Consider the following 27,947-nt stretch of genomic DNA (forward strand, 5'->3'; position numbering starts at 1 on the left):
ACACACAGAGCGACAGACACACACACACACACACACAGAGCGACAGACACACACACACACACACACACACACAGAGCGACAGACACACACAGAGCGACAGACACACACAGAGCGACAGACACACACACACACACACACACACACACACACACACACACACAGAGCGACAGACACACACACACACACAGAGCGACAGACACACACACACACACACAGAGCGACAGACACACACACACACACACACACACACAGAGCGACAGACACACACACACACACACACACACACACAGAGCGACAGACACACACACACACACACACACACACACACACACAGAGCGACAGACACACACACACACACACAGAGCGACAGACACACACAGAGCGACAGACAGACACACACACACACACACACAGAGCGACAGACACACACACACACACACACACACACACACACACACACACACACACACACACACACACAGAGCGACAGACACACACACACACACACAGAGCGACAGACACACACACACACACAGAGCGACAGACACACACACACACAGAGCGACAGACACACACACACAGAGCGACAGACACACACACACAGAGCGACAGACACACACACACAGAGAAAGAAGAGAGGGAGGGAGACATTGAGGGAGAGACAGAAACAACATCAGACAGATTAGCGGACTGCCATCAGAACCATCACAGAGTGAACCAAAAGTTAAAGATCAGTGCACCACTATTTATACTTCAGTTCCCTTGGTACTACTTTGGAGTGAATGCTTTTGTTCCAGCCCGGCTCCAACACACCTGCAAGACCTGATGAAGATAGGAAGAATGGACTATTGTTTGTTTTTCAAGGCCGTGTGCAATAGATGTTCTTTCCCCGTTTCTTTGGTCAACTGTATGTTTTTCTCTGTCCAAGGTCTCCATAGCTAACTTGCTGGGCCACACAGAGCCAAGATGAATGGCGGAGACTAGAGTGACACTTCCCTGAATAAGACGCCCGCGCTCTCTGGGGATTCTAATATAAAGGAGGTGATTATGGGATTCTGGAAGAAAATCAGATGGAGAGACAGACAGGTGAGAGATTGGGTGAGATATGGAGAGCGATCGCAAAAAGGGGAGCCAGCCCGTGAGACAGACAGCCAGAGCCAGCGAGTGGAACAAAGAGAGCGAGAAAACACAAGGTAGTGGGGGAGGGAAAGGAAAAAACGAAAGAGCGAGAGGAGGGTGGGTGTGTGTGTGTGTGTCGGCTGTTTTCCACTGCATGCTCCAACAGCGGGCGTGAGGCATACAAGTTCACAGAACCTGTGTGCAACTGCAATAGCTCGTACACAGACACGCACACAGGCACGCACGGAAGAATGTTCACGCACACAGTAAAGAGAAAGAGGCGGTTTGGAGGAACCAGAAGGGACTGGTAAATGATTTATAGAGCTGGGCTAGAGGCTCGCTGCAAATGGCCGTCCTACTCTTTTCCTCGCCGCAGAGGAAACCAAGAGGAGAGGCAGACCCGACACAGACAAAGGTGTCTGTCACACACACACACACACACACACACACACACACACACACACACACACACACACACACACACACACACACACACACACACACACACACACACACACACACACACACACACACACACACACACACACACACACACACACACACACACACGCTTGTCTGGTCACACACCACAGCTCCTTTGTAAGTACAAGCATATGGAGAACAGGATTAATGGAGGGTAAAACGGGTGTATGTTGTCTCTGTGTGTGTCCACACACACACACACACACGTGTGTGTTAGAATGCCCATGTTTAATGCTCACAAACATCTTGCCACCAACCGACTCCCACCAGGGAAAAAACAGGACGGCCTGCGAATGTCTGTCAACCTGCCCCGTGATGTCAAGTAGGATACCCGTGACCCCCTCCTCCCAATCTCAGGGTTGCTTGGAAACCGCTCCCCCTCATATGAGGCATAATTAACATCCTGTGCCGCTGTGATTCCCCTCGGGGGTAGAGGAGACTTTAAACATCGTTTCCAGGCCTCCTCCTCATAGGCCGGTGTCTTTCTTTCGCGGCCGCGGGTTTAACAGGTCTCCAGTCTGCCCGGGGAGCAGCCGCGCATCCCCAATTAGTCACGGCAACCCCGAGAACCTTGGGACGGCGTGGAGGGGCTTTGAACCCCTCCAAAATCAAAAAGCAAAAGCCCCAGGGCTACGGTGACAGGGCGGGGTCTGTGACGGAGGGTCTCCTCATGAAGACTGCGTGTGTGTGTGCGCGTGTGTGTGCGCGTGTGTGTCCGCCCGTGTACGGTCTCCTGTTGTGACAGCTACATCTGGCCGACGTTAGACAGCCATTAGCGCGCAACAGGGCTGAGACGTGATTCAGAGCAAAGCCGTCTAAATGACGCACTCGTGCGCGCACACACGCGCACGCACGCACGCGTCTCTGCTTGCTTCTTACGTCGGAGGCAGCGAGTGCTCACACAGCCTAATCCTCTTTGCGGAAGAAAGGGAAGGGAGTGATAATGGGAAGATAGATGGGAGAAAAGCGATTTAATGAGAGTGAAGAGGAGACGTACAGGAAGAAACCAGGGATGCTAAACGGGAGACGCAGGAGAGGAAGAGGAGAGACAAAACAAGGCCAGAGAGAAGGGGGGGTGGGGGGGGACCGAGAGAGAGAACGGCTGTTGAACTATCAGGGCGATCCAATGCCATTTGCACAGTGCAGGAATCTCACGGCTCATTATGCCTAGGCACGAGTTGCCACGGCGATATCCTCAAAGAGCCAAGGAGAGAGAGAGGTAGAGCAAAGACTGAGGTAAAAAATAAATAAAAATTACAATAACTGCCCATCACCCAGACACACGCTTCCATTAACATATCCTCAAGATGGCCGCCTGGTATTCCCACAAACGCCTCGCATTTCACTTCCACCGTTCGGCCCACGCCTCGGAGCTCCGTCCTTCGCTGTAACCCAGAAGAACGAGTAGCGTTTCTGGCTACGCTCGCTAGCTGGCGACGCGCCAGGCTTCAAGGTCATTTAGCCCAGGCAACACTCCTTTCCCAGGCAGTCGGTAAGGTGAAGAGCTGCAACAGAGCCGGTCTTGGCGTAACTGAGCTGCGAGTGACTCAACGGCGTGGCGCTGGTGCTGAACCGGCTTTTATTGACGGAGGAAAAACAATAAAGTGGAGCGCTCACGTAGACGGAGGCTGTATAGCTAGAACGGTCCCATGAGGACATTGTTCTTTATGGACTGCTCAGAAGAACATGATTATGATGTACTCCACATCCGCAATGCCAGCGTGTCCCAGGTCTAATGCTTCCGCCATTACCTGCCTGAAAGGATGGAAATATCCGCAGCCAAAATCTACAACTCCCAGAACAAGTCTGTTTTACCAAAGCCGTTTAAACCTACCTCTGTCGTTGTCGCCGTGACTAAATGTCTCGAGACACCAGGCATGGCCGTTGATCTCCGACCTGCGTTTCAGGCTCCTATCTTCCTGCGAGGTGACCCGGGCCTTGCGGTCCGCGCTGCAGACTTCCGGGCAACCGTTAGGCAGGGCCATCTGCGTCATGGCGACGCTGCCGTTCATCTCCGTTGACCTCTGGGTGGCGGCGTGCCATTGGCTGAGCTCCTGGGAGAGGCGGGGCTTGCTGAGTCGGAGGCCAGTCAGCTCGATGCACACTTTCAGATTCTTTACCTCCTCTGGGACTGGCTCCGTGGGTTCTAAGGACACAGACAACCAAAAGTTAACCAGCACCCAGAGAAACCATGGGTCCCACTTGACACAGCCGTCTTTTAAAGAGACTCTGTAGCGGTCAGCGGTTTCCCATCTCTTCGGTATAACAGCCCTCCTGAAATCCAAACACAGAAATATGAAGAATTATTGAATTAATCAATTCATTGATTTGACTAATTTCACGCTATTCTGGGCACCCAAAGCACTTTACATAGCAAGATGGAAAGCTCACCTAATTTTATAATTAATGAAAAAACAAGAAAACATTATACATCTCCACGGACATTTTTGGGCGGAAAAAAATAAATAAAAAGAAATATGCCTTCTAAGTGAATGTTCTTGAATTTAATGAATTTTGTTGCATTGGGTGGGAAGCCCAGTGAAAGATAATCTGAGTGTTTTTTTGTGTGTTTTTTTTAGTTGTGCCGTTTAAAAAGCGATCACCTCTACCCTCCTGTTAACAACAAGAGAGAGTAATTCCACTGTGAGTTTTAAATAAAGCAGTGACACTCAGAAGGTTATTTTGGGTTGAAACCAAACTGCTGCGTTTCTGAAGCGCGACACCACAGAGCGCCTTGACGAATTCCGGCTGGCTGCGTTCGTGTGCGCCCAGGCGCGTGTGCGTGCGCGGTTTCATGTTGGCAACTGAACACAAATCACACTACATGAAAGGACTGACGAAGACAACGCCACAATAGAGAGAATTCGAGAGAGAGGGTAAGGGGGGGGAAAGAGAGAGCGAGCGATAGGGAGAGCGAGAGAGAGCCCTGCCACATGAAAGCAGACGCATTTCTCCCCCCACCCCTCCCCCTGCCAGCGATGGTGGAGTAGGGGAGGGAGGGAGGGAGGGTAAATAGATCCATGCTGAGGACTCTTACCGGTTGTTAGCCGGGCTCTTTTGACTGGAATGGCCATTCTCTCCGTCTCCCTCTCTTCCCTCGCCTCGTTCTCCGCCCCCTCCTTCGGCTGGCCGCCGCCCAGGTGGGGCTGGCACGGTTCCAGGGCGTATGTGCGTTTCCGGGCCGGGGCGGCGGTGGGCACAGAGGCCGGCGCGGCGGGCAGGGTGCTGCGACCGGCGTCCTTGGGGTACAGCCCTTCCACTGGGCCCGCTGGCAGGCTGGGGGGCCGTCCTCTGGGGGGCATACACGCCCTCTCCTCCTCTTCCGCCACGGCCGCGCCCCTCCTCCTCTCGTCCGGCGCGGGTCGAGCCGGCTCCCTCGGCGGGAGGGCCTCGGTGTGCGGGCATCGCTGGAGAACAGGCACTCTGTTGTTGGAGCACGCCAAAGGCACACCTGCTTGCACACACACACACATACACACACACGGGGGGGTAATTAAATCCACTGGCCAGTAGAGGTGAAATCCCAGCCCTCTCATCAAACTAAATCAGTCGAGGCTCTGTTCCAGAATAAAGACTGCAAGCGAGAGGTAGAAACCGTGCTCTTCCGGGCCCTGTGGCTCGGCACAGCAGTAGCCCCTAACAGAACCGGTCTGACGGCCAGCCCTGTTTGGCCGGAGAGCACCGCTCCCTTTCCACGCGGACAGAGACTGCGTGTGACTGGGGCTTTCTGTCTCTCCGGGCCCAAATTAGCTTCAAAACACCAGCCCCCCCCCCCCCCCATCCCCTCACGCCCTTTTCTGCTTTCAACTCCCTCCATCCACCCCTCTCTTTCAGCCATCTCTCTCTCTTTCTCTCTCCAACTCTCTTTCAGCTCACGCACTCTCCCCACCCCCCCTCTCTTTCAGCCCTCCCTCTCTCTGCGTGTCCGGGGCTGTAAAATGCTCCTTGAGAATGTCTCCAGGCAGTCTAAAGCGGCCGCGTGGATCAAAGGCAGCTGGTGGGGGCGTCTGATCTCTCCCTCTCTCTCTCCCTCTCTCTCTCTCTCCCTCTCTGGCTGTGTCCCAGTCCCTGGCTACATGCTGTGCCTCACAGGGCTGCCCTTGTACTGGCCCGGACAGGAATGCACCAGCCCTGCCCAGAGACAGAGACACACACACACACACAGTGTGTCGTCTCTTACCCCCCCCCCCCGCCCCCCCCATCTCCTGTCAGCCTTAAATATCTCTCGATCTGGCAGGCGGCATCATATGACTCACGCCGCTCGGCACGGCAAGCACCCATAACGACAGTCTCTACGCCGTGGCAACACGCCACCGGGACGGGGGGAGGGGGGGGGTCGTCACCATAGCAACATGTGCCACTCCGTGTGAACGGGGGCCCGCGTTGCGCCTCTTGTGAGGTCCAACTGTTCCCGAAACACCCATGAGAGGCGGGCGTCTCACCCATGCGACGTGCCATGACGGCTCAAACACAAAGCCGGTCGAAAAATGTGCCCTTTGAAACGCACCAACAACCCCCGCCCCCAGACTACACGCCACATTCCTCTCCCCCGCACAGTCCAGGGTTCCGTTTTCGAGCGCGGCTTTGTGCACGTAACAGGGCTTGTTGATGGGGGAAAGAATCAGGACGTGTTAAATGTGAAGGCTGTTTCATACAGCGAGCGGAGCGCTGCTAAAACAGATGGGGGGGGAGGGGGGAGGGAGAAACCCCAGCGTCAGCCCTCATAAGGAAGGAGGCCGGGGCAGACGGATGTGTTTACCACGCCGTATCCGCTGGTTTAGCGCCGCGGCACCGGGTTACAGCTCTGGGGCTGTCCCTGAACAGGCAGGAAGCACACAGCGGCTCTCTGAGGTAGAGGTGTGTGTGTGTGTGTGTGTGTGTGTGGGTGTGTGAGTAAGTGTCACAGAGCGAGCGATAATGAGAACGAAGCAAGATAAAAGGAAAGTACGGCGGAGTAAGAATGAAAAGAGCGCAGGCACGGAGCGAAGAGCGTGCGCGAGCAGGCGCTCCGTCCGGGTTCCTCTTACCGTCCCTCTCCGCCTCGTCCGCAGGGGCCACGGCCTCTGGCCCCGTTCTGCTGGGGCCCTGGCAGCGCGCCCAGTCCTCTGCTCCTCTGGCTCCATCCCCCTCCGCCTCGCTGCGCTGGCCGTCTGCCAAGTCCTGATCCACCGCCACCCCTCCTCCTTCCTTCTCCTTCAACTCCAGCTCAGAGAAGCGCAGCATAGCACGCTACAGAGACACACACACACACACACACACACACAGTCATGAGACCAACCCTGCGCTGCTCTCTCTCTCTCTCTGTAACAAGGTCTCTGTCCCTGCGTCTCCACAGAGAGAGGCTGCGTCCCCACAGACCAAAGTGACTTCCTTCATCCTTCCCTAACTTCAAGCCTCCGCTCCGGCTCCTTCTCGCCGCCAAGGTGAGCAAGTGTCAGCCTCCGGGGGAGCTCTTTTGTAACGTGTCCTTAACCTGACGACTTAGTGTGAGATGAGCGGGGGTGGGGGGGGGGGGGGGGGGGTGGAAGGAAAGGAAGCCATTTTAAGATGTATCTAGACGCAGCCCTTTTCCCCCCCTCTCTCTCTCTGTGTTGTAGCCGTTCATGCTTTACGGTGAGGTCACCTCAACAACAATAAACAACATTGACATGAATGTAAAAACGTTTCGACTGGTACAGCATTGCATGTTGCCTGGTTTATAGTACTCCTAACTGACTGTCTTTAACAGAGGAGAAAACAGAAAAACAAAAAGGACAGAAATGCCTGCTTCTACTGCTACGCTCCGGAAATCGCAAAAAAACAAACTGAAAAGAATCATTTGTCAAATGTTGGAATAAGAAGTGTAAATGAACTGACCTCACGGTAAGCAGCAGGTTGAGTTAATTTACTGTCCTCTTGTGTTAAGCCTTCCATCTAAGTAATTGAATTAAATGGGTGCTCAATAATTTTGGCCAGTCATTTCAGTCATACAGCTGTAATTTCAGTAATATGGTACACAACTGGCATTTCAGTCATATGACAAACAACTAACACGAAAGGATAAAACCTTTCCCGTATTAAAACCACACAGTCATGCAAATGAGTTGATTGAATAAACACATCAGTAGAGTGGAGAGCTAAACAGAAGTGTGAACAGTTTACAGGTGACATTCAATACAATCACGTTTGACAGCCAAACGCCAATCAAGTAAGAAGAACACTGGGGCAGACTGACACATCGTAAACACTTAGCTACAATGTTATTTCACATATTGTATGTTCTTGTAGTTCTCCAATAAACACATACAGGCCTTAATAGGTGCGCGTTCCCTGAATGAATAAAATGAGGCGTAAGAGAAACCTCCCCTTTGGGATCCATATGGGAACCATTAAAGCAGCTGTTAATCAATGACTAGGCCCAGGCAGCTATCTCCTGGCTGATTGTGTGGAGGTTACACGGGGTAATGAGTACGGGGAATTAGGGCCGGGGAGGGAGGCCGGGGTCGGCCCGGGACTTTGACGGAGTGCCGGCGTATTAGGCTGGGGCTGTGAGTCCAAAGCTTGGGCATAAGGCTGGGGCATTGGGGGGGGGGGGGGGGCATTTGCCGCCTCTAGTCGCAGGGCTTTGTGGAGTCTGCTTAGCGGAGACCGGGCTGCTAGCGAACGCTAATCTCTCCCCCTCCACCCCCACCCCCCTGTCGGAGGGACTGGGGCTTCGCCAGGATTCCGCTGGAGCGGAGAGCCGGGCTGACTCGGCACCGCGGCGCTCAGCCAACAGAGCCGGGGGGAGGAGGGGGGTTAACGGAGTATCATTGGAGGGGAGAGAAGCCTATCTGGGACTGGGAGAAGGGCAGAGGGGGGGGGGGGGGGGGGGGCTCCACCGCTATCGATCCATCCCGGTCCCTGGAGACCATCACCTGCAGGTTAACAGTAGCCTGAGGCTTTAAGAGCCTGCCAGCCCGCTACGGCGCGCGCACACACACCACAAACACGGCCTGTTGTGCTTACTCTCCTACTCTGCAAACCAAAACACTGGCGCAGTGGTGGGCTGCACCAACGCACGATAACATGGGCGGGGGAACACAGGCGGGGGGAGGAGATTGGAGGGAGGGCAATGGCCAACCGTAATTATCTTGGATCTGGTGGAGCCAGAGCTCGGCAGGGCGGGCGGCTTATACATGCGCTCGGAGCAGAGAGGAACGCGCTTACAGCTCTAGCGCCCGTCACCCCACGCTCTGATTCAGCCCGATGAAAACCTCCCGCCTAACGTCCTAGAAAGCCCATCATATCCACCCTTCTACTGTGCTCCAATGAACACCCGACTGAAGTAAGGATCTAATCCTCAAAATCTGGATTCATTTCTAAAAGGTGTAAGTGCTAGGTCGGAACAATAGCCTGTACACACAGCCTCTGTGAACCAGATGATACTATTGAGGACGTATAAAAGGGACAGGTTTGTGTGCGTGCACGTGTGTGTTCCAAGAGCTCACCTGCAGTGCCCTCTGCTCTCTGCTCAGCTTGCTGGAGTCAGCATTTAGCTCGGTGGTGACACACTTGAAGCGGTCGCCCACGTAGCCAGAGGAATTAGCGATGCGCTTAGCCAGGCTGGACCTCCTGGCTTTGGGGCAGCCGTGGTCGTCGTACTCCTCACCCTCGTGGGACTCTGTGTCCGTATGAATGTCCTTGTCCGGGTCAGAGTAGAGTTCCATGGTCCTATCGGTCCGGAACTCTGACTCATTGGATGTGCGTTCCCTAGGAGGGTGGTCAGATGAGTTGCGGTCCTCACAAGACAGGTCTCTAAACGTACGTTCCGCGCATATATGGTCCCAAGAGCTGCGGTCCTTAAAAGTAGTGTCCTCGCGTGAGGAAGAACGTTCCCAGGAAGTGCGGTCCAAAGAGCTGCGGTCCTCAAAAGCACGGTCCCTGCTACCACGTTCTTCTGAAGGACGGTCCCTGCTACCACGTTCTTCTGAAGGACGGTCCCTGCTACCACGTTCTTCTGAAGGACGATGTCTGCAAGTACTCTCCCAAGAGGTGCGGTCTCCAGAGGTGCGTGCGCAGCGTAGGGTCTGCTCCTCCGGCAGGTCGGGGAGGGGGCTGCTCTCGGCAGGGCTGGGGCTGTCCTCCTCATTGCTGAGGGAAGGGCAAGGGGAGCGGGGCTCAGGGCAAAGGGAGGACTGGTGGAAGCCCACTGCCAGCTGACCACGCTGCTGCAGCTCTGCCTGCCTGTGGGCCTCGCCCGGGCGGAGTTCAACAGCTTGGCCCGTACGGAGCATGTGCTGGAGCTCCGCCTCTCTCCCATCGTTACTCCCGCTAACCAATGGTTTGGAGTGTTCTCCCCTCTTAGTGCAGGGAGAAGCCGCTCGGGTCAGGGGGGAGTCGCTGTCGCCATCGTCTTGAATTAAGTCGATGCAGACGATTTCGTCTCTGGCTACTGCCGGGGGCTTCTGGTTGAGCGTCTTTGAGCCGGCGGACCTGTCTGTGTCTCGGTCCCCCCTGCGAGTGTGTTCGGTGTCTGGGACCTGGCCCTTGTAAGCTGAGCCGGAGTCCTCATGGTGTTGCCAGGACTTCTCCTGGTGGGGCCGGGACCGGAGCTCCTGCAGCCGCTCGCTGGCTTTTGGGTCCAGGCCCGGGTGAGGGGAGGACATGAGGGGGTGGACCATTTCCTGGGAGTCGTGGTAGGTCAGGTAGTCCCCGTGGCTGGGAGGGAGGCCATATGGAAGGCTGTGTTTGGGGGGCAGGCGGGGTGGGTACAGGCTACTGCTGCCCAGCAAGACTGGGTGAGGATACACCGGACCTTTGCCAGGCATGGGCATGTGGGGCAGGGACATGCTTTCCTGTACCGAGTATGGTAGGAATCTGTTAGCATACGCTAGGCTAGGGGGCAGATAACCGTCGTTCTGGGGCAGGTAGAGGTGGCCGTTCTCTAAGTGGGGAGCCTGCTGGGGTTTGAAGGGCATTTCTTGCACTTCTGGTTTCTTAACGGTTTTCCCTGGCTTCCCAGAAGGCGCATGGCTGCTCCTGTTGGAAGAAGGGGCTTTCTCAGAGTGGTTGGGCGAGGATCTTGGCCACTCTCCGTTGATCAAGGGGGATGGGGAGGCAGAGGAAGGTCGGCCCCCAGAAGGAGCCGCCACGGCAGGGGCAGGGCTTGGGACGACAACCCCACTGACCTCACCTATCCGGGGACAGGAAGAGCTTCGCTGCTGGGGCGACATAACGTTGTCCAGGTTCTTGTTTTTGATGATTGAGGGGCCCTTGTTGTGATTCGAATCAGAGCTGTCATGGGCCGGGGCTGGACTGGGCACAACCCAGGAAGAGTGTAAAGTGCTAATGATTTCAGGCCTCTCTGGGGTTTTGGAAGGAGCCCCCGACGGTGAAAGGGTTTCTTTGAGGAGCTCCCGGCTGGGTGGTAAGCCGTACCGTGCGGTGGGTGAGTAGCCCAGCTTAGCCAAGGCCTCTAGTTTTTGGGGGAACCCGTTGGGGGAGCCTTCCAGCTCCAGGATTTTGGCTGACAGATCCAAGGGTTTGTCCGCAGGATCTTTGGCTGGAGCTTGTAGTGCTATTGGTCTTTCAGAGGACAAAGTCTTTGACGGGGACTTACTCTGCTTCCGTTCCCCATTCCTCTCCACATTCCGGTGTTCCGAGCCGCCACCCTGCTCTTTGGGTTTGGCTTTGTGGCCGTGGCCGCCGGAGCGAACCGGCGATCTGTGCTCAGATGCCATGCTACTCATGTAGAAAGGGTGGGACACCGACGGGGAGGACGAAGACGTGCTGGAGGAGCAAGGGGGGCTTCTGAACAGTGACTTCTGGAAGTCCAAAGTGCTGTTGTCTATCAGAGGAGGGGGTGGGGGGACCACGGCCTGGGGAGGCCGAGGAGCCGTGCGGGGGGACTGCATCATAAGTGCTGGGGTGGAGTGAACTGTAAGACTGCTGCTAACGCCCGTCCCACTACTAGTACTACTACTACCACTACTGGCAACACTGCTACTGCCCAAACTCTTACTCGTGGAAGTCCGGCTGGGCTTACTGTTGCTGTGTTGCCTATCACTGTGGGACTGGTGATGGGACTGGGGTTGCCTGTCGTGGGACTGGAGATGTGTTTGGGACTGGGGTTGCCTGTCGTGGGACTGGATGTGTGGTTGGGCCTGGGGTAGCCTGTCGTGGGACTGGAGGTGTGGTTGGGACTGGGGTTGCCTGTCGTGGGACTGGAGGTGCGGTTGGGACTGGGGTTGCGATTGGGACTGCCGGTCACTGATGTGTGACTGGTGATGCGGTTGGGGTTGGGACTGCTGGTGGGCCTGGTGCTGCTGGTGAAGCTGCGACCCGTAGGCGGAGGCCTCGTGGTGGATCCGGGGCCCCAGTCCCTGCATAGGGGAGAGGGCGGTGGGTGCCACCGTGGCAGAGGGGATCCTCATAGGAGGGGCCAGTGGGGAGGAGATCGGGGCCGGTGGGTACGGGGGCATGTAGAAGAGGCGCTCGGCCCCCGTGGTACTACCCCCAGCCCCGCCACACAGGGACTGGTAGGCTAGATGCTGGGGCAAGTAGGGCGAAGGCTGGGACAAGAACGAGGCCTTGTACATGTTGAGGGCGGCGTATTTGGAGGAGTCCAGGAAGGGGTATAGCCCAGGGTCAGCATACGGGTTTACCGCCCAGGGCAACCGCAGGAAGCCATTGCTTCCGTTACTGCCCAGCTCTGAGGGCTTATCTCCAGGCCCGGTGCGGCGGTCCATCCCTAGGCCATCCCCTCCTCCGCCAGGCCTCTGCAGCCCAACATAACCGTTACCGGGCTTCCGGCCATCCAACGTTAAACCGTCCGGTTTATAGAGAAGGTCGTAGCCCAGGGGCAAGGAAGACATGCCCTCCCGGGCTTTTTCGGATGAGGACAGGGTGCGGATGCCTGGGTAGACCATCCCTCCATGGACACGGAGGTTGTCCCTCATTAGGCTGCTGCGGTCGATGCCCAGGGCAGCTAGCGGGTTCATTCTGCAGGCAGCACTCGCATCCACCTGCAGCCAGATGACACACAAAGTCAAGGATGAGTCCAGGAGAATTAGCACAGTTGAGATGCCATTCTTATTCACATATATGGCTTCTCAGTGTGGTATCAGACAAGCAATTGTTCCATTGCACTTCAAGAACATTCAAATTAATTAAATCACTTTTGGAAACATAAGTACTTTTCTCCCTCAAAAACAGCTCCATTATAAATGTTATTAAGAAGCACAAACATTTCAATGGTATCATGAACAACAGCCAGAGACCTGAGTATATGTTGAAGAATGTCCCTTGGTATTGCATGTCAATTAATTAAGCAGGGGTCGGGGCAATGTTCCCTCTAATTCTTTGGGTTACCGAGCAAACGTCTGGTCTCCTGATCGGAAACTTTAAAGTTTCTGTGCAACTTCCGGCATGCAATTATAGTGAACACTGAGGCTGAACCCACTTTAAATTACAGTTTCAGACAGTAGTCAATAGGCTATTGTGGCTATTTGAGCGTAATGCAGGCCTATAAGAGTGCCCTATAAACAAAGCCAGTGGAGCAAATCCTATAGCATTTCATGTACAACTACTATAGCTTTTAAATGATGTAGTCCACAGTAGCGTTTATGTGGTGTTTAATTCAGGTCTGCATTCAATTTAACATTTTTACATTAGAGCCCGACATTCATGATTTTGTAGTTGGTCTGTAACACAGTGGGTAACCACCTTAGAAAATAAAACACTAAAATGCATTTTAATTACCATACAGAGAATTAAACAAGGTAGGCTACCCTCTGCTTATTTACACTATATAATCAAGCCCGTCTTTAAAATACATCACTGCCTCTAATCGGAACAGCATAATATCTCAAATACATCAGATATTTACACCAACTTTGTAAGAGGTTTTAAAAATAAGCTATTTGAATGAACATTTCCTGACAGAGTAAGGCATCCTTGGCAGAACAGATTGATGCAGTTCAAGAAATTTTTGGTACAGTTTCCTTGGAAGTCATATAAATAAAGTGTCAGGTTGTAGATGAAAGACGGTTGTTCGCTGCATCCAGCTATTAGGGATTATGTATAATTTCTGTCTCAAATGGTTAACTAGCTACCTAGGACATTAACTACGGTGCTATCTAGCTACATGTATATACACACCAAGTTATTTAATGTCACGCACAGCATAGCTCGGACCAAATTAAATGGTATTGGCTGAATGGGCGCCAGTCAGACAGGGAAGTTCCTATTGTTGTGTGCACATTGCCACTAGGTTCGTAACTAGCGACATTAGACTGCAAGTTTAAACAGATAAGTGGGTCTATCTACTTTTCCCCCGCAAACTGTAGCTAATCACTCAGGCTAGTTGACGTTCTTGTTTATTGTAGGTTGCTGCGCGCTACTGAGGGAGAGAGAGATCCTACCTGTTCATACTGTAGTTATTTGATCAGGGCTAGTATATTCCCAAACGTATGACTCACATGGGAATTTTGCGGTTTTAACAAGCGCTGTTGCTAGCGCCTGTCAACACAGTTCAGTGACTGAGACGGCTCGCATGGCAAATGGCTTATTTGCGTACAGCCGTACTGGAGCTCTGATTGGCTATGGCTGTGTAGGGTTTAAGACTGACACATTCAAATTGATGCTCTGCCGACAAAAAAAACGACAGAACAAAAATATCTTGCCATGTTATATTTGTCATTACGGTTTGTTGCATTTAAAAGGTCTGACACTAGGTTGAATCGATCAATGACATCAATCTTTTCTACAGAACAAACTACCAGGGCACACACGCATCTGAAACCAAGTATTGGTTGGGGGCGAGGGTCATTTTGCGGAGTGCTTCATTTTAAAGTGACACCTCTCCATACGGTAATGGCAGAAGTTGAGCCCATGCCCCTGGACCCACTCAACAGAAAGAGGACACATACAAGGACCAGCATTCCTGCATCACAGCACCTGCCAACCCACAGCTGGTCTGCCTCAGAAGCTAAAAAGGGTCGGTCTTGTTTGGTCCCTGGATAAGAGACCAGATGCTGCTGGAAGTGGTGTCGGAGGCTCAATAGGGTGCACGCTTCCCTTGGGTCTTAATATCATACCCCGGGTATGGGAGTCCTCAATCTCAGTGACCACTAAACATCCCATAATCGTAAAAGAAGAGGGGTTAACCCCAGTGTCGTGGTAAAATTTCCAACATGGCCCTCATGCAAATGCCTGTTGCCTAATCATCCCCAGCCTCCAATTGGCTTATTCCACCTGTCTCTTACCGCAGCCACAACATTCCCCCGGCCGCTGCTGTAAATAAGAATGTCTTCCAAGTCAGCTTACCGGGTGAAATAAATGAAACACATTCCTGACCCACACACCCAAAGGGCGCCATATACCAGAAGTGCACTACACAGAGAATTTATGACACGGCCATGCTACATCTGACTAGTCTATGACGGGAGGGATCGTCAGCTGCAGCTGTTTCTAACAGGGGAAGAAAAGCCTTTCAGATTAATGGGAATACTAGATATCATTCAGAACCTACAACAACAAGGGACATCATGGATCAACCAGGATGGCTGATGTAGACCAGCCCTCCACTGTACTGAGACAGGCCAAATCACACCTGGGTTCAAGCTGTGTTTTTTTTAATACAAACACGTCTGTGCTTGACCAAAAAAACCCTCTTGAACGAGCCCATTTCAACCAAGGCGGCCTCAATCTAAGAAAACCAATTACTGTTTGGTTCCGGCCTTGTTTGCCACAGAGCGAGCCCGTGACAGAGCGGAGTACTCCTGCCAGGAAGTGGATTAATTGAGTTTCCTGCCTGCCTGCCTACGGTATGATACAGAGGCGGCGGTTTGATCCATCTCATATTGGATCAACTGCAAGGCCCATTTAGAGATTACACCAGGCCGACCCAGCGGAAGAGCAGCCTAGCGACCACACCGTAGTCTGACACATCCCATGAAAACCAAAGGCCTTTCGCAAAGTTCTAACCGGCCAATTGGGACGTTAGGCTTACCATGCTTTGTGTGATGTGGTGGTTCCTGGACGGCTAGTTCCACATGGATAGTCTGCCTCTCAACATCCCACACTGGCGCTGACCTGTCAGGGGAAAAACAGGGAATGTTACTTGTTGGACTAATCAAATCATGGTAAATGCAGGGTGTCTAGATAACAGCAGGGCCATTTCACCATGACAAAACTGACACGCATTAACAAACTACCCGCGAGCAGCTCCATCATATCAATCAACATTGCACCTTTGTCCGTCAATGGGGTTACTTTACTCAGGATACTAACAGGGCTTGTCGGACAGTAAATGACCACACATCGACCTGCTTTCACACATCCAACCCTAGCCTAGTCACACACACACACACTGCCTGGTCTAAACAACATCAGGCACGCATACACACACGAGCCAAGCCTGACATCCCCTGTGGGATCCGAACAACCGTTCCTGTGTGTTTATCACGGAGTCAAAGACAAGATAAGAAAGGCCCTCCCCTCTCCTCATCTGCCCTCCTCTTCTTGGCAGAACAGAACTTTGAGTCCAACAGCCCCAATGGCAGTCGCCTGTCACCGGGAAACGTTTCCTCGGGACGCTGCGCTTTGACGAAGATGCAATCACCTCGTCTTGGCTTCCCAGCCGCATGGCCTGGCCGTTGCATTATAGGAGAGCGGGTCGTTTGCAGTCAAATGCACGCGTGCGCACACCCACCCACACTCCCGTTATTGATGGCTTTACAAATGTGTGATTTCAATAATGCAGGCCTGCCCTTATCTACAGACATGGCTCCAGTCACTGCCATAGGAGGGGGGGAGAGGGGGAGGGAGGGCCCATTTTCATCCATCAAATCGTCCCCACCTCACTCTGCCATCCCTCCCTCCCTCCCTCCCTCCCACCCTCCAGCCTGCTGGCTGCTTTCGTCATTTGCATAGCAACATTGTAGCTATGAAGCAACATTACCATTGCCAAGCAACCTGAACAAAAAAAAACGGGGCAAAAACAATGTGTCGAAGGGAGTTCCAACGTTTCAGATGCAAATTCCGACCTGGGGACTGTTTGGTGTTGTAATGGAACGAAACTCACCTCTTTGGGTCAGAAGCTGAAGTGGAAAGGATGAAAGTAGGTGTGCAATCTAGACATGACAATGAGTACCGGACAAAGTACACTGTCGTTATAAAGTGTGGTAACAGGCCAATTAACATACACACAGACATCCAATTGTTAAACTGATCACATACAACAAGCCGGTCCACACGTGAAACATCCACACAGCTCCTTCCTGTAGCCCGAAGCGCTCACCAATCCCCTATGGAACTCACATTCCCTGTCACGATTAAATCCCCTTCAGCTCCGCTCAAGGAGAAGCCTATAGCGCCGAGGGGGAACAAACGTTCAGTCACGTTCTCCACATTCATCCTCCGCACACACCCTCGGTGACCCTAGCTTTCAGTCAGCCGACAGGAAGGAGAGGAGGGGGCGGAGGGGGAGAAATGAGATTAACCCATTTCGCACCCCCTCCCTTAGCACAGGATGAACAAACTCGGTTCTCTATCCTAAAGCATGTGCCGTTCAATAGGCAAGGAAGACGCCTCACTGCTTAAATCCTGCTTGTAGAGAGAAAACAGGTTTTTCTTTAATTATTGTCATCTTCATACACAGCACGGAATTTCCATAGGCTGTGGAGGAAATGAGACGCGATATAAGAGCTAGATTATGCTACAGCGAGGTGAAGGCCTTCAGGAAATCGGGAAAATGACACCAGGCCCTGTTCGGGGTGACACGGACGGACAGAAATTAACGGTTGTCTGTTTTCTTCCAGTTACAAATGTTTGACGTGCCGGCTGACTGATTTTGTTGTTTTCGGCCTCGGCTCCATTAATCTTTTAAATTTCGGCGGCCGCCCCCCTCCCATCTCTAGTTTGTCTCGACTCTCGTGACGCTTGAATGCCCTAGCAGCGCCCCAGACAAAGCAGTCCGTACTAGTTTAGTTCCGTGCGGCTTGCCTCGCAGCCTGCCAGCCAGCCTAGGGGCTCCATCAACCTCGGATATTTATGCATTTGAAAGGCAATGCTCTTTTCAGGGAAGTTTGCCGTGAAGGGAATTGTCCTACTCACTGCAAACGTAACACGCGATACGTCAATAAGGCGTCACCTGATGTAATGTGTTCTTCTTTCTACCTTTTTATTTAAAGATGAATATTGTGATTGGCTGGGCATAAGCTATGGCATTTACATGATGACAATAGGTATACCATGTGTCTAGGCTTTGAAAAGCCCCTATATAATGCATGTATATAATGTAATTAATACAATATGGGTACTGAATAAGAAATATTCTAATTGTACTCTGACTGACGAATTTAAAGAGAAAGGCATGACCAGCCTTCAGGGGGCATTCAGCAAGATGCGACGTTTTGGAACGTTCCAATTCAGTTCCCAAACATGCCTCTGAAGAACACGTAATGTCGGCACTATTAATGGGTTTTCAATCAGCAATGTTTAAGAACGTTCCGCAATTGAACGTGGCTCTAAACACGATCATGGATGCGCATTAATTTCGGGCGCCATTATAAAGGCTTGACGATCACAGATAGAAGACAAGTCCACTTATTATAATTTGATGGTCGTGTTATTAAGTCATTTGGCCATTAGGCAATTCTATGTGAAACCAAACTATTGTGTTCTCTCCCTATGGAGCCAGTTGAAGGTTACTAGTAAAAACCAATTTGTCCACAATTCAAAACAACGGCCAGGCCAATGCAGAAGTAGTTCAAAGGGCTTAAGTTCAATTTCCATATGTTATTGCTTTTTATTGCATCAGGAGATCAGCCTACACCGACAAGTTTTGGCAGTGGCAGGCTTAAGAAAACAAAGCCGGTGAATTGCGAGCGCAAGGCAACACGCATGACTGCAGGGTGGATTTACCAAGAGTTTTCACCTAATTAACGAATCAATTAATTACCTTGCGTGAACACGTAGCTTAGGCTAGACTTTAACGCCTCATCCCTTTTTTTTATATAAATCTACGACAGTAGTGACCAAACTAAAATGAGCCATGTTTAACATGCCTTCTTCAAAAACGCACAGCATTCATTAGCATGTTTACGTAATCTTAGGCGTGTAATTCAGGCAGTACATTCGAAAACCAGTGGGTGATATCCCCTGACCAAAAACACGGCTGTCCTGTTCAAAGTTTCAAGGGTTTCGTTTAAGACTTGCCCGGCAATGAGAAAGCAACAATGGGGCTGTTATCCTGTCTAGTTAGGTGGATTCACACTGCTCACGACAACGCTGGGAAAGGAAAACAATGTGTTGGCGTCAAGAGCCGTCACTACGAGGAAGCAGAGCGGACTGTGCACACAGAGCTCCAGCACAAACGCGCTCTAAACAGAGAAGAGCTCTCCTGTTTCGGGAACGCCGTCCCATGGGAGAATCGCCGTGGTGAGGAGAACCTTCAATCAAACCACGAGGTCTCCGGAAGGAGTCGACTGAGGAATCCGACCTCTACAACTCGCTGCAGTGCCATGGGTTCAATTCACAAACATCAGCAGTGACTGTCAAATAGGACGGGCCTACATCCTTAATAAATCAGACATGTTTAGTGGATGTTTTTTAAGATAGGAGGCCTTATTCACATAACAAGCAGCTAATATTAAGCGTCACTGAAAGCTTGACAACTGCGGTGAACCATGCTTATCTTTGTCTAGTACTCTTCCCATTGTTCAAAATGTTCTCAACGGTTGGCATACGCTTTACCATATCCATATCACATTTTAAGGTGAAGGTGAATGAAGTGAAAATAACACCCAAACCGTCCTCTTTCTGGATCTGACTACTTTCCATAGCACAAAGGCTCCAGCCCACAGACCAGTCTGCGCTAAAAATAAACAAGCCTGGTTGATAACCTGGGCTGAAAGAATTGAGGACATATAAACCTACATCAAGTCAATGGAGAATAAGTAACATTTTCGTCTTTGATAAAAACCTGAATGTTTATGATGTTGATAATCCCAACGGTTATGCTAGCCGTCTAATCCGTTAGTGTCCCTACATTTCCTAGGCCTTCTATAACTATAAATATAGGCTACTCCGCGGTCTACCGGGGTAACAGTGCGGTGTTTAATCTATCGCTTAATGAAATATATATTCCTAACTGTTCGTCTGGGACAGTTGTCAATACATTTAACTACCTTATCAAACAGACCAAGAAACTTTTGCTGTAGCCTATATACGACCGAAAACACTACGTGTAAGTTACTCAGTGTAAGTATGAACAAAAAAAACAATATAGTCCAAAATAATCGGTTAAAAGTTGGTTCCTGATTAAGTTCATGAAGAACAAGGGTTGTAAATAAACTTCGTGACAATAGTCCAGAGCTTTGTATCAGATCCAGCCCAAAGCTCATTTTAATTTTCAATACGGAAAGGGAAAATTCCAGATAACTTTTGTAAAACGCACAGCCAAGACAAAGATACTTTCTTATGTAGCCTCAGTTGTTCCTCAACTGTGTTAGCTTTGTTCTTCGAACAGAAGTTCAAAAACACCAACTGGGCGTTTTTAAGAGTCCAAAAACACTGTACTGTTGTTGTTGCGGCAGCAATGGTTTGTATGTCGTAGCCTATGTGGTAGGCCTACGAGTAAAATTCCGTAGCTGACGAACTGGCCGGGCGAGGCATCGACCCCGTGCGCAGCCTGTGACCCGAGTCATTTCCCGTCCCTGGAGCGAGGGGAGGACTTAAGTTTGGAGTCGTTTGAGTTCAGGACACATTAAGTGGTCAGAGTAGGGCAATATGTTGCGCAAGAAAACAGACATTGCATGATACAACGTGTAGCCTATAAAAGCCGACACGCGAAGCCTAACATTTTCCTTCAGGACACCTAAACGCACTGTTATAACTATTGATCGCAGCATTCTATTCCCACAGAAAATTTAAAAAAATCATAAAGCCCAACACACCAACCACTCGTTAAAATGCGCAGTGAAATTACGCAGATGACCTCCACATGCGTTTATCTGCAAAGTCGTTCCACAAGGTACGGACGGGATGGTGTCAAAAATGGGCGAGGCACTAAATGAATAGGCTGATGCGCTTGTTTAGTAGCCTACATATTTTTATTATAGAGAAACGAATATAGGTCAATTCTCACGGACACAATAATAACGGGGTTTCTTATGACAAGTCATTAATTGACAATTTAATATTTAGGATAGCCTACATCGAAATCGCGCACACATTTAGCGCTACACATTTTCCTTTGTGAATTTGCTGCCTATAGCGGAAAAAAGGTTCGCTGGAAAGTCCCATGACAACGTTGAATGCCCCTCTCATCTTGACTAACCATTTCAAATAACGTATAAACATTACGCATAATCAACATTGCGATTACATATTTCCGTTAACAAATTCTGAAATCTATCACACCACCAATAGACTGCTGATAGAAACGGCATAGCTTACAGCTTTATACAAATCATATGAAGCATTAACTCTACGGATTTAATCGCTTATTTCGGTCCAGTAAAATATTCGCAAGCAACAAGATAGCAGTTCTTCATAAAACCCTTATCAGAAGGCTCTCCCTATCACCAGAGCGACGCCAAACAAGATCGAGTCTTCGACCTGCCGGACAGAAAAGCAAACAACATACCTATCATGACACGGAAAACAATGCCACAAACGTCCATAAAACGTCATCTTACCTGATAGAATGTCCACAGTAATTCTCTAAATCCAACTGTCCTTAAGTTCAGCCGACACGTAAAATGACCCGTTGGAACTTTTCCGCCGTGTTATGTAGCCTAGAATAGAGTCCGTCAAAACGACCCACAACGAGAGTTTGTAGTTCGGAGAAAATATCACTTAGCTTGAGCCTGCTTTACATAAAACGGTGTTAACTATATTGCCCGTAATACATTCGGATGAGTAGACTACAAAAACATCATACGTCGTGATACATATCCAGTTGGTAACAATCCGGGAAAGACAAGTAGCTAGGCTACAAAATGAACGAACACTTCCACGGAATCGCGGTGATAGCCTACGTTTCAGCCCCCGGTAAATATACGCCTATCCATTAGCAAAAATACTTAAATCGTCTTCGTGACCCGTGAAGGTTTCAAAGAACACAAGTGACAACAACGGTCATAGGTCTCAATAAACTAATTCAGTCTGGTTATGTCTTGCAGCGCCATGTTGGGCTAGTCAGCGCACACGCCACCTCAAAAACATGGAAAGACTTTATGCCAATTTATACTCCGTTCTCAAAGAAATAAAGGATGCTCACAGTGCCCATTGTCTTCTGTTCGATGGTATGATGTTTGGCTAAATGTTCCCAATACTTTTTCTTTCGTCCTAGTTGTAGAGTTCCGTTTTCTTCCGTATTGTACAGATCACACTATTCACAACTGCCGCCTCCGGACTTGCAGCGGGGAATGAGTGCGTGCGCTTTGCTTCCAGTCGCAGACTCTACCCAGAAGGCCAGTCGGGGAACCGCAATTACCATAAACCTCCAGCACGCTTCGCTCCACAGCGAAAACAAAGGGAGGGAGGGAAAGAAGAGCGAGAAAAAGAGAGAGCGAAAGAGACCGCGAGCGAGAGAGGGAAGGTAAATAGGTTACTGTGCGTAATCGTTTTCTTCCTGGGCTGGGTAATAGATTATGAATCCATATAGCCTATAATTAAATAGTTTTTTTTTCTTGAGCGTTCAGAGTGACATATTGTCCAGCCTATGTTTACATAACCAACGATTACATATAACAAATATAAGATTTTCCTCCCAAATTAGACTAGGCTACATAATTTGAATTGGCCTAAAGCAGCGGTAATTTTTACTTGGCTATATGGGCCTATCGCCTAGGTTTAGCCATAACAGAATGAAATGAAATGTATCGCAAATCTCCATTTGCCACCCAGCAAAATTAGCCTATATTGTTTGTATGTGTAGCTAGGCACCATGTTGTGGGAGAATCATAGTAGTTGTACGGATGTCAGGCACATACAGTATGTTTATGTCAACGTCACAAATCAAGTACATTACAGCTACAACTACGTTGATTACCAACACCGACTTAAGTTGTAGTAGGCGAATGATATCTATGTGCAGGCTATACGAACGGGATGTATAATTTAGCCGTCACTTCTACTAAACCTGAAAAGGACAACGTCTAAATGTTACGTAGCGAAAACAGACAAAAATATCACAATTGGCTACGAGTAGCCTTACCACATTGTGGCCTGTTACAATAAATAAATCGTGGCGGATTTGAAGAATACTCACTTGTTTGATAAGATCTGCGTTCCTGAAGAGAATTTTTGTCCGTATGCTATAAATAGGAGAAAAAAAAGATTTTCCGTTTAACTGTGCATGAGGAAGCATGGTAATATGGCAAACCGGGGCCTGTAATAGGATTGTCATGGTTAAAGACAGACTACCCTCCCCTTGTCCATCCCCTGGGAACTGACAGGTGAACGTGGGGTTATGCGGTGGTATTGCGCTCCGCACCTCGGAGCTTTTTACTTGAGCAGGATAAATGCATGCACAGTAAGGCATTAAACGTGAGCGATCGATACAGGAAAATGGCTGGTGAATAGATAACGGTTCCTTTCATGTCTAAAAACGATTTCCCCCACCCATCACATTATCGAGAATCACTGTTAAACGCCATGATGTCAACGCACTTGTAATCACTTGGGAAACTAAGTAAAATCTAAACATGTCTGTTATTAGATTACTTTGTTGCCTAAAAAAAGTTGATTCGAATTACATGTTTTTTTATTTATTCTGCATTTTTAGTTAACGTCGACGTGACTTAGCGTCAAAGCCAAACTTGCCAGTGACAGTGGGACATTTGCTGGGACGATTGGGGTGTCTCTTACGTGAACGTGCCCTCCGACCAATAAGATACAAGATACATCTTGGGTTGTCTAGCTGGCTATCTTAAGATAAATGGACTCCGGTAAAATCTTCTGGATGGTAGCATCAGCTGAATTTCTTAATTCCGTATTACGTTTAAGACCTTTATGACATAGGGTAGGTCTCGAAAAAAAGCTGGCCCGTGCAGGTCACTGGTTCAAGTTTCAAACTACAGCTGTTTTCCCTCAAGCAGGCCCTGGCTTTGGCCTCATAAATCACGGTAGAAAACGGTCGAAATGTGTAGGCAACTTGTCGCATGATTTCTAAGACATAGGCTCCAGATTAAGATTCGTGCGTCACTATTCGAATCGTTTGCGTCAAACTACGTCCAGGTTCCCTCCAATAAACACCTAATGAACAATGAATGACCTATGCTATGTAAATATAGTATACGATAGACCTATGTGTTAAAGATATCAAAATGTACGTTTATGTTATCAGTTGTTCCTTAAAACACGTGTGAGATGACATTGGATCAGTATCAAGTGGACGCTAACAGTTAGGCACTTCGAGAAAGATTAAAGGTTTGCAATGGAAAACTAGGTTCAAGCGAGCCGGTAATGGAGCACCTATATATTTATATATTTTTTATTTCGCTGTGAAAACCAGCTGTGATGGTGCATTACTGCCCCCAACTGGACAGTTGTGTAAATTAAGATTTGACACGTAAAGAGGGCGCAGCCAATGGTTCCTAAACTCTTTCACCTCGTCAATCTCACTTCCATAACTTTCTTTTAGTGGAGAAGGGGGACTCCATAGTTTGGGATTCACTGCATTCTACCTGTGTGGTATTAATTACATATACAAGGGGTGGACAAAATAACAAATGAGCAGTACATAGGTCAGCAATAAAAGAGATGTGACAATTTGCACTTTGATATGAGTTTTCAAAGCAACATGAGGCAACTAACAGAGTTCCAAAGAGGCCAAATAGTTGGTGCCCAAATTGCAGGTGCCTCGTCATAAAAACAGCAAAACTATTCTGTGTCAAGAGGAACACTTTCAAAAATCATGACAGCATATGGTGAACATGGACAAATTGCACCAGCAAAGAGGAACAGTGGTCGCAAATTACAGCCGACTGACAAGGATAAACAAACAATTATAAGGAGCAGGGCCACCATTCATTGCCTTCAGAACAGCTTTAAATGTTCTTGGAATGCTGTCATACCAGTTTTCGAACTGCATGTAGTGGTATATTTAAGAAGAAAAGAAGGGATGAAGGACGTGGAAAACGATTTGCACTCTTGTGCTCCAGAACATTCCGCAGAGATTCACTGATATTCAGATCCTGTGATTGGGAAGGCCATAGAAGGCATTTGACAGTTGGCGGTGGACATTGTGGGCTGAAGGCTTCCTTTGGTTTCATCCATACGTAAACCTGTCCAGATGTAGGAAATTGGGTGAAAGATGACCCATATTACTTTCTACCATTGCTCAGAATTCCAGGTTTTGTGCTCTTTACATCAGAACCATGACCTGAACTTTCAAGGGGCATGGACCGAAATGACATAAAAGGGCTACCGGATAAATGCCGGGAGCAGAACTGATGACGGGTGCCAGGCGCCCACCATCTTCTGCGGAGCTGTCAGCTTCAGAGATGCGCATCATACAGACAGACAATGAATGACTGTCTGAGTGAATGACAGGTGTCAGGCACTGAAGCCTCTCTGTGCGTGTGTCTACCTTACACCAAGTTATGCATCTTTGTTCGATGACCTTGGATACAAGTTGTTACTGAATGGCAGCCCTGCCATGAATTCCAGCTTTGTGAAGCTCACAACATGATAGGTCACAGAGGTGCTGCTTCAATTCTGTTCCTCCCAATACAGCCCTAGTGCCAGTAGAGTCCTAGTATTGCTGAACATACTGTGCCTTCTAGAAGAGTCTTAGTATTGTTGATCACATTTTTCCTCCCAGTACAGTCCTAGTATCGTTGATCAGGCTGTTCCTCCCAGTAGGGTCCTCGTTTCAGCAAATTTGTAACATTGTACATTTTAGTAGTGCATTGTATTCCCCTGAGACGTGTTGATATGAGACCAGGTTAGCCAGGCATACCTCCCACCTCCCTGGGCAAAGCTGAGACAGTTGGAACTGCCCTTTGTCAACTTTGCTGGGATATTGTTGGGATTAGGTTAGCAACCATGTGAAGCAGCATGACAACCTAAATGTGATTTTTTTCTGCTGGCGGTAGCATTATAAGTGCCTCCAGTCACTGAACGACGTGTTTCATCTCCTCCTGTGTTTAAGTTATCTGTCTTCTCCCATTATTATGTAAACTGCCTTCCAGGGAACATTAACTTAAAACAATAACTGCAGATGTCTACTGGTCATTTTGCTTGTTTTTATGCTAGTAGTATGGTAAAAAAAAACGTATTGCCCCTTTAACATAGAAAATGAAGACTAAAATAGTAAATGTGATAGTAGAGGTGGTGGGTTTCCTGAGCTGTACAATATGGCAAGATGACAGACCACAATTTATGGATCCCACGTTACGTCACAGTGTTGTGGCACCATCTTTAAGACCATTATGTATATTGATTATCACACACTGAAATTACATATCTCTTAAATGATACATTTGTAAATAATATAAATAATATTGACTTGAATAAGCAAGTCATAGTTATGACATATTAGAACTAGTCAAGGCATTTTGTGCACCAATTATCAATATTTACTACCTTTGACAATGTCACAAAAGCTAGCATGATTTGCTAAGCTTGCTAATAGTAGCAAAGCCAGCAACCCATATAAAAGGGATAGTGCTATCAGTGCAACACATTCAAAGTTAAATACAACATGCCAGTTATCTTGCTACTGTTTAATAAGTATTGGTTAGCTAATATAAATATGAGTTCTCACAAAGCCAGCTTCTTGTTGTTGCCGCTTACTGTAACCTAATGCTGAACAGAAGTACAACCATCCCTGCAGCCCTCCATCAATCAGGTCTTTATGGTAGAGTGGCTAGACGGAAGCCACTCCTGAGTAAAAGACCTCCTGAATGTCTCTAAGAGCACGAGGAAAATTGTTCTAGGGGGGCTGCCATACGGCTATGGCTGCTATGAACTTAAATATAGTTGTGGCAAAGAAGGTGATAGTGGTTACTCCCAGAGTGTCGAGAAACAAGTAGCTTTGATCCCTATATTTTCTCATACCAAACAATACTGTAGCTCTGTGGTTTGCAGAGATGATCCCCATATATCGGCCTCAGCCCCTTGGCAAATATCACATTGCAGGGATGGGACTCCATCAGTGACAAGCGGGGGGGGGGGGGGGGCATGGCTCCTGAGAGGGACGAATCAGTACGTGAGGACAATACAAGGTGCACACCCCAATTCTACATCCAAGACTCATTCCAGTAAGTAGAAAGTGTTTGCGCGATGGTGTGGCAGACAGTCCATTGACCCGGTTTTCTGTGCGTGGAAGGTTATCCCCCTCACAGTTTGACAAGTAGTGCTCATCAGCTACCATCAAGTTGAATGTGTCAGCGATTTCCACTTGTCATGAGGGGGTTTGGTAAGGTGTCAGTGTTTGAACACCTGTTAGTGAAACGCTATCTTCAGGGAACTAGTCGGCTGATGCTTGTGGTCCGAGTCCCGTATATCCAGTGAGCCCATAGATCAGATTTCATTGAAAACGCTTTCAATATAGACTTCTCTGTTGCTTGCTTTTACGTCTGCTAAGCGAGTCAGTGACCTGTGGGCTCTGTCGCCGCGGCCCGACTCCAGCCATGAATGGTGATCTAAGCTGGTCTTTGTTGCACCCCAGTCCAACGTTTTCGCCAAATCTTATGAAGAGCTCTAACAGGTTTCAGGTTATAGAGCCTTGGGCCTTTCCTCCCCATCCAGTTATAGGTGAAGAGAGAGGAATGACGTAATCGCTCGCGTCCAATGGGTGCTTTTTTGCAATATGTGTCTCTTACACTGATGATTAGGTCTGAGAGTCAGTGTGTGTCATGATGTGACATCACTAGGACAATCACTTCCTAAACACTCCTCATATTGTTGGCTTTGTGAAGGTATTGAGTTGGCCCATGAGGCCTCAGGGTGCCCCACGCCTTTTGGCAACAGAGCACATTCGTCTCATGGAGGGGCTGCTTCTGTGGCACTTCTTGCAGGTAGGAGTAGAACAGGGGTATTCAACTCAAGCAGGTTCTGCGCCATGTTTTCATTCCGACACCAGAGACTTATTAAGACCTGGGACACCAGGTGGGTGCCGTTGATCAGGTCGAACAGAAAACGAGTAAGGTCCGGACCCCTCGAGGTAAGAGTTGACTGACCCTGGAGCAGTAGATAAGTTGGCTAATGCTGGGGATGTTTTGTTTGGTTATGTATTCGTTAAGAGAAACATTTAGTGAAGATGGTTTATTTGCGAACTATGTTTATTCTCCTGAAATAAACCATAACATCCGTGAAAACGTGTTAATTAACCCAGGTTCCATTTGTTGCATCAATATCACTAAGGG

The 27,947-nt window shown here is 49.2% G+C and overlaps 1 protein-coding gene across 4 annotated transcripts in view; it reads right to left on the bottom strand.

Moving 5' to 3' along the window:
• bcor (BCL6 corepressor) overlaps positions 1–22,065 on the bottom strand; it is a 44,097-nt gene extending 22,032 nt beyond the window's left edge. The window contains exons 1-8 of one of the 4 annotated variants that reach the window (XM_034289662.1): positions 21,851–22,065; positions 15,575–15,657; positions 9,572–12,587; positions 9,072–9,541; positions 7,459–7,515; positions 6,630–6,831; positions 4,640–5,053; positions 3,437–3,748 (exon numbers count right to left, since the gene is read on the bottom strand). In XM_034289662.1, the coding sequence (XP_034145553.1) occupies positions 3,437–3,748; positions 4,640–5,053; positions 6,630–6,831; positions 7,459–7,515; positions 9,072–9,541; positions 9,572–12,587; positions 15,575–15,577 (4,474 nt within the window). In that variant the 5' untranslated portion in view covers positions 15,578–15,657; positions 21,851–22,065. The other 3 variants (XM_029116567.2, XM_034289661.1, XM_034289663.1) reach the window with 3 other exon arrangements.
• Positions 22,066–27,947: the final 5,882 nt, after the last annotated feature.

Source organism: Esox lucius, chromosome 22, assembly GCF_011004845.1.
Source record: "Esox lucius isolate fEsoLuc1 chromosome 22, fEsoLuc1.pri, whole genome shotgun sequence".
Classification (NCBI taxonomy): domain Eukaryota; kingdom Metazoa; phylum Chordata; class Actinopteri; order Esociformes; family Esocidae; genus Esox; species Esox lucius.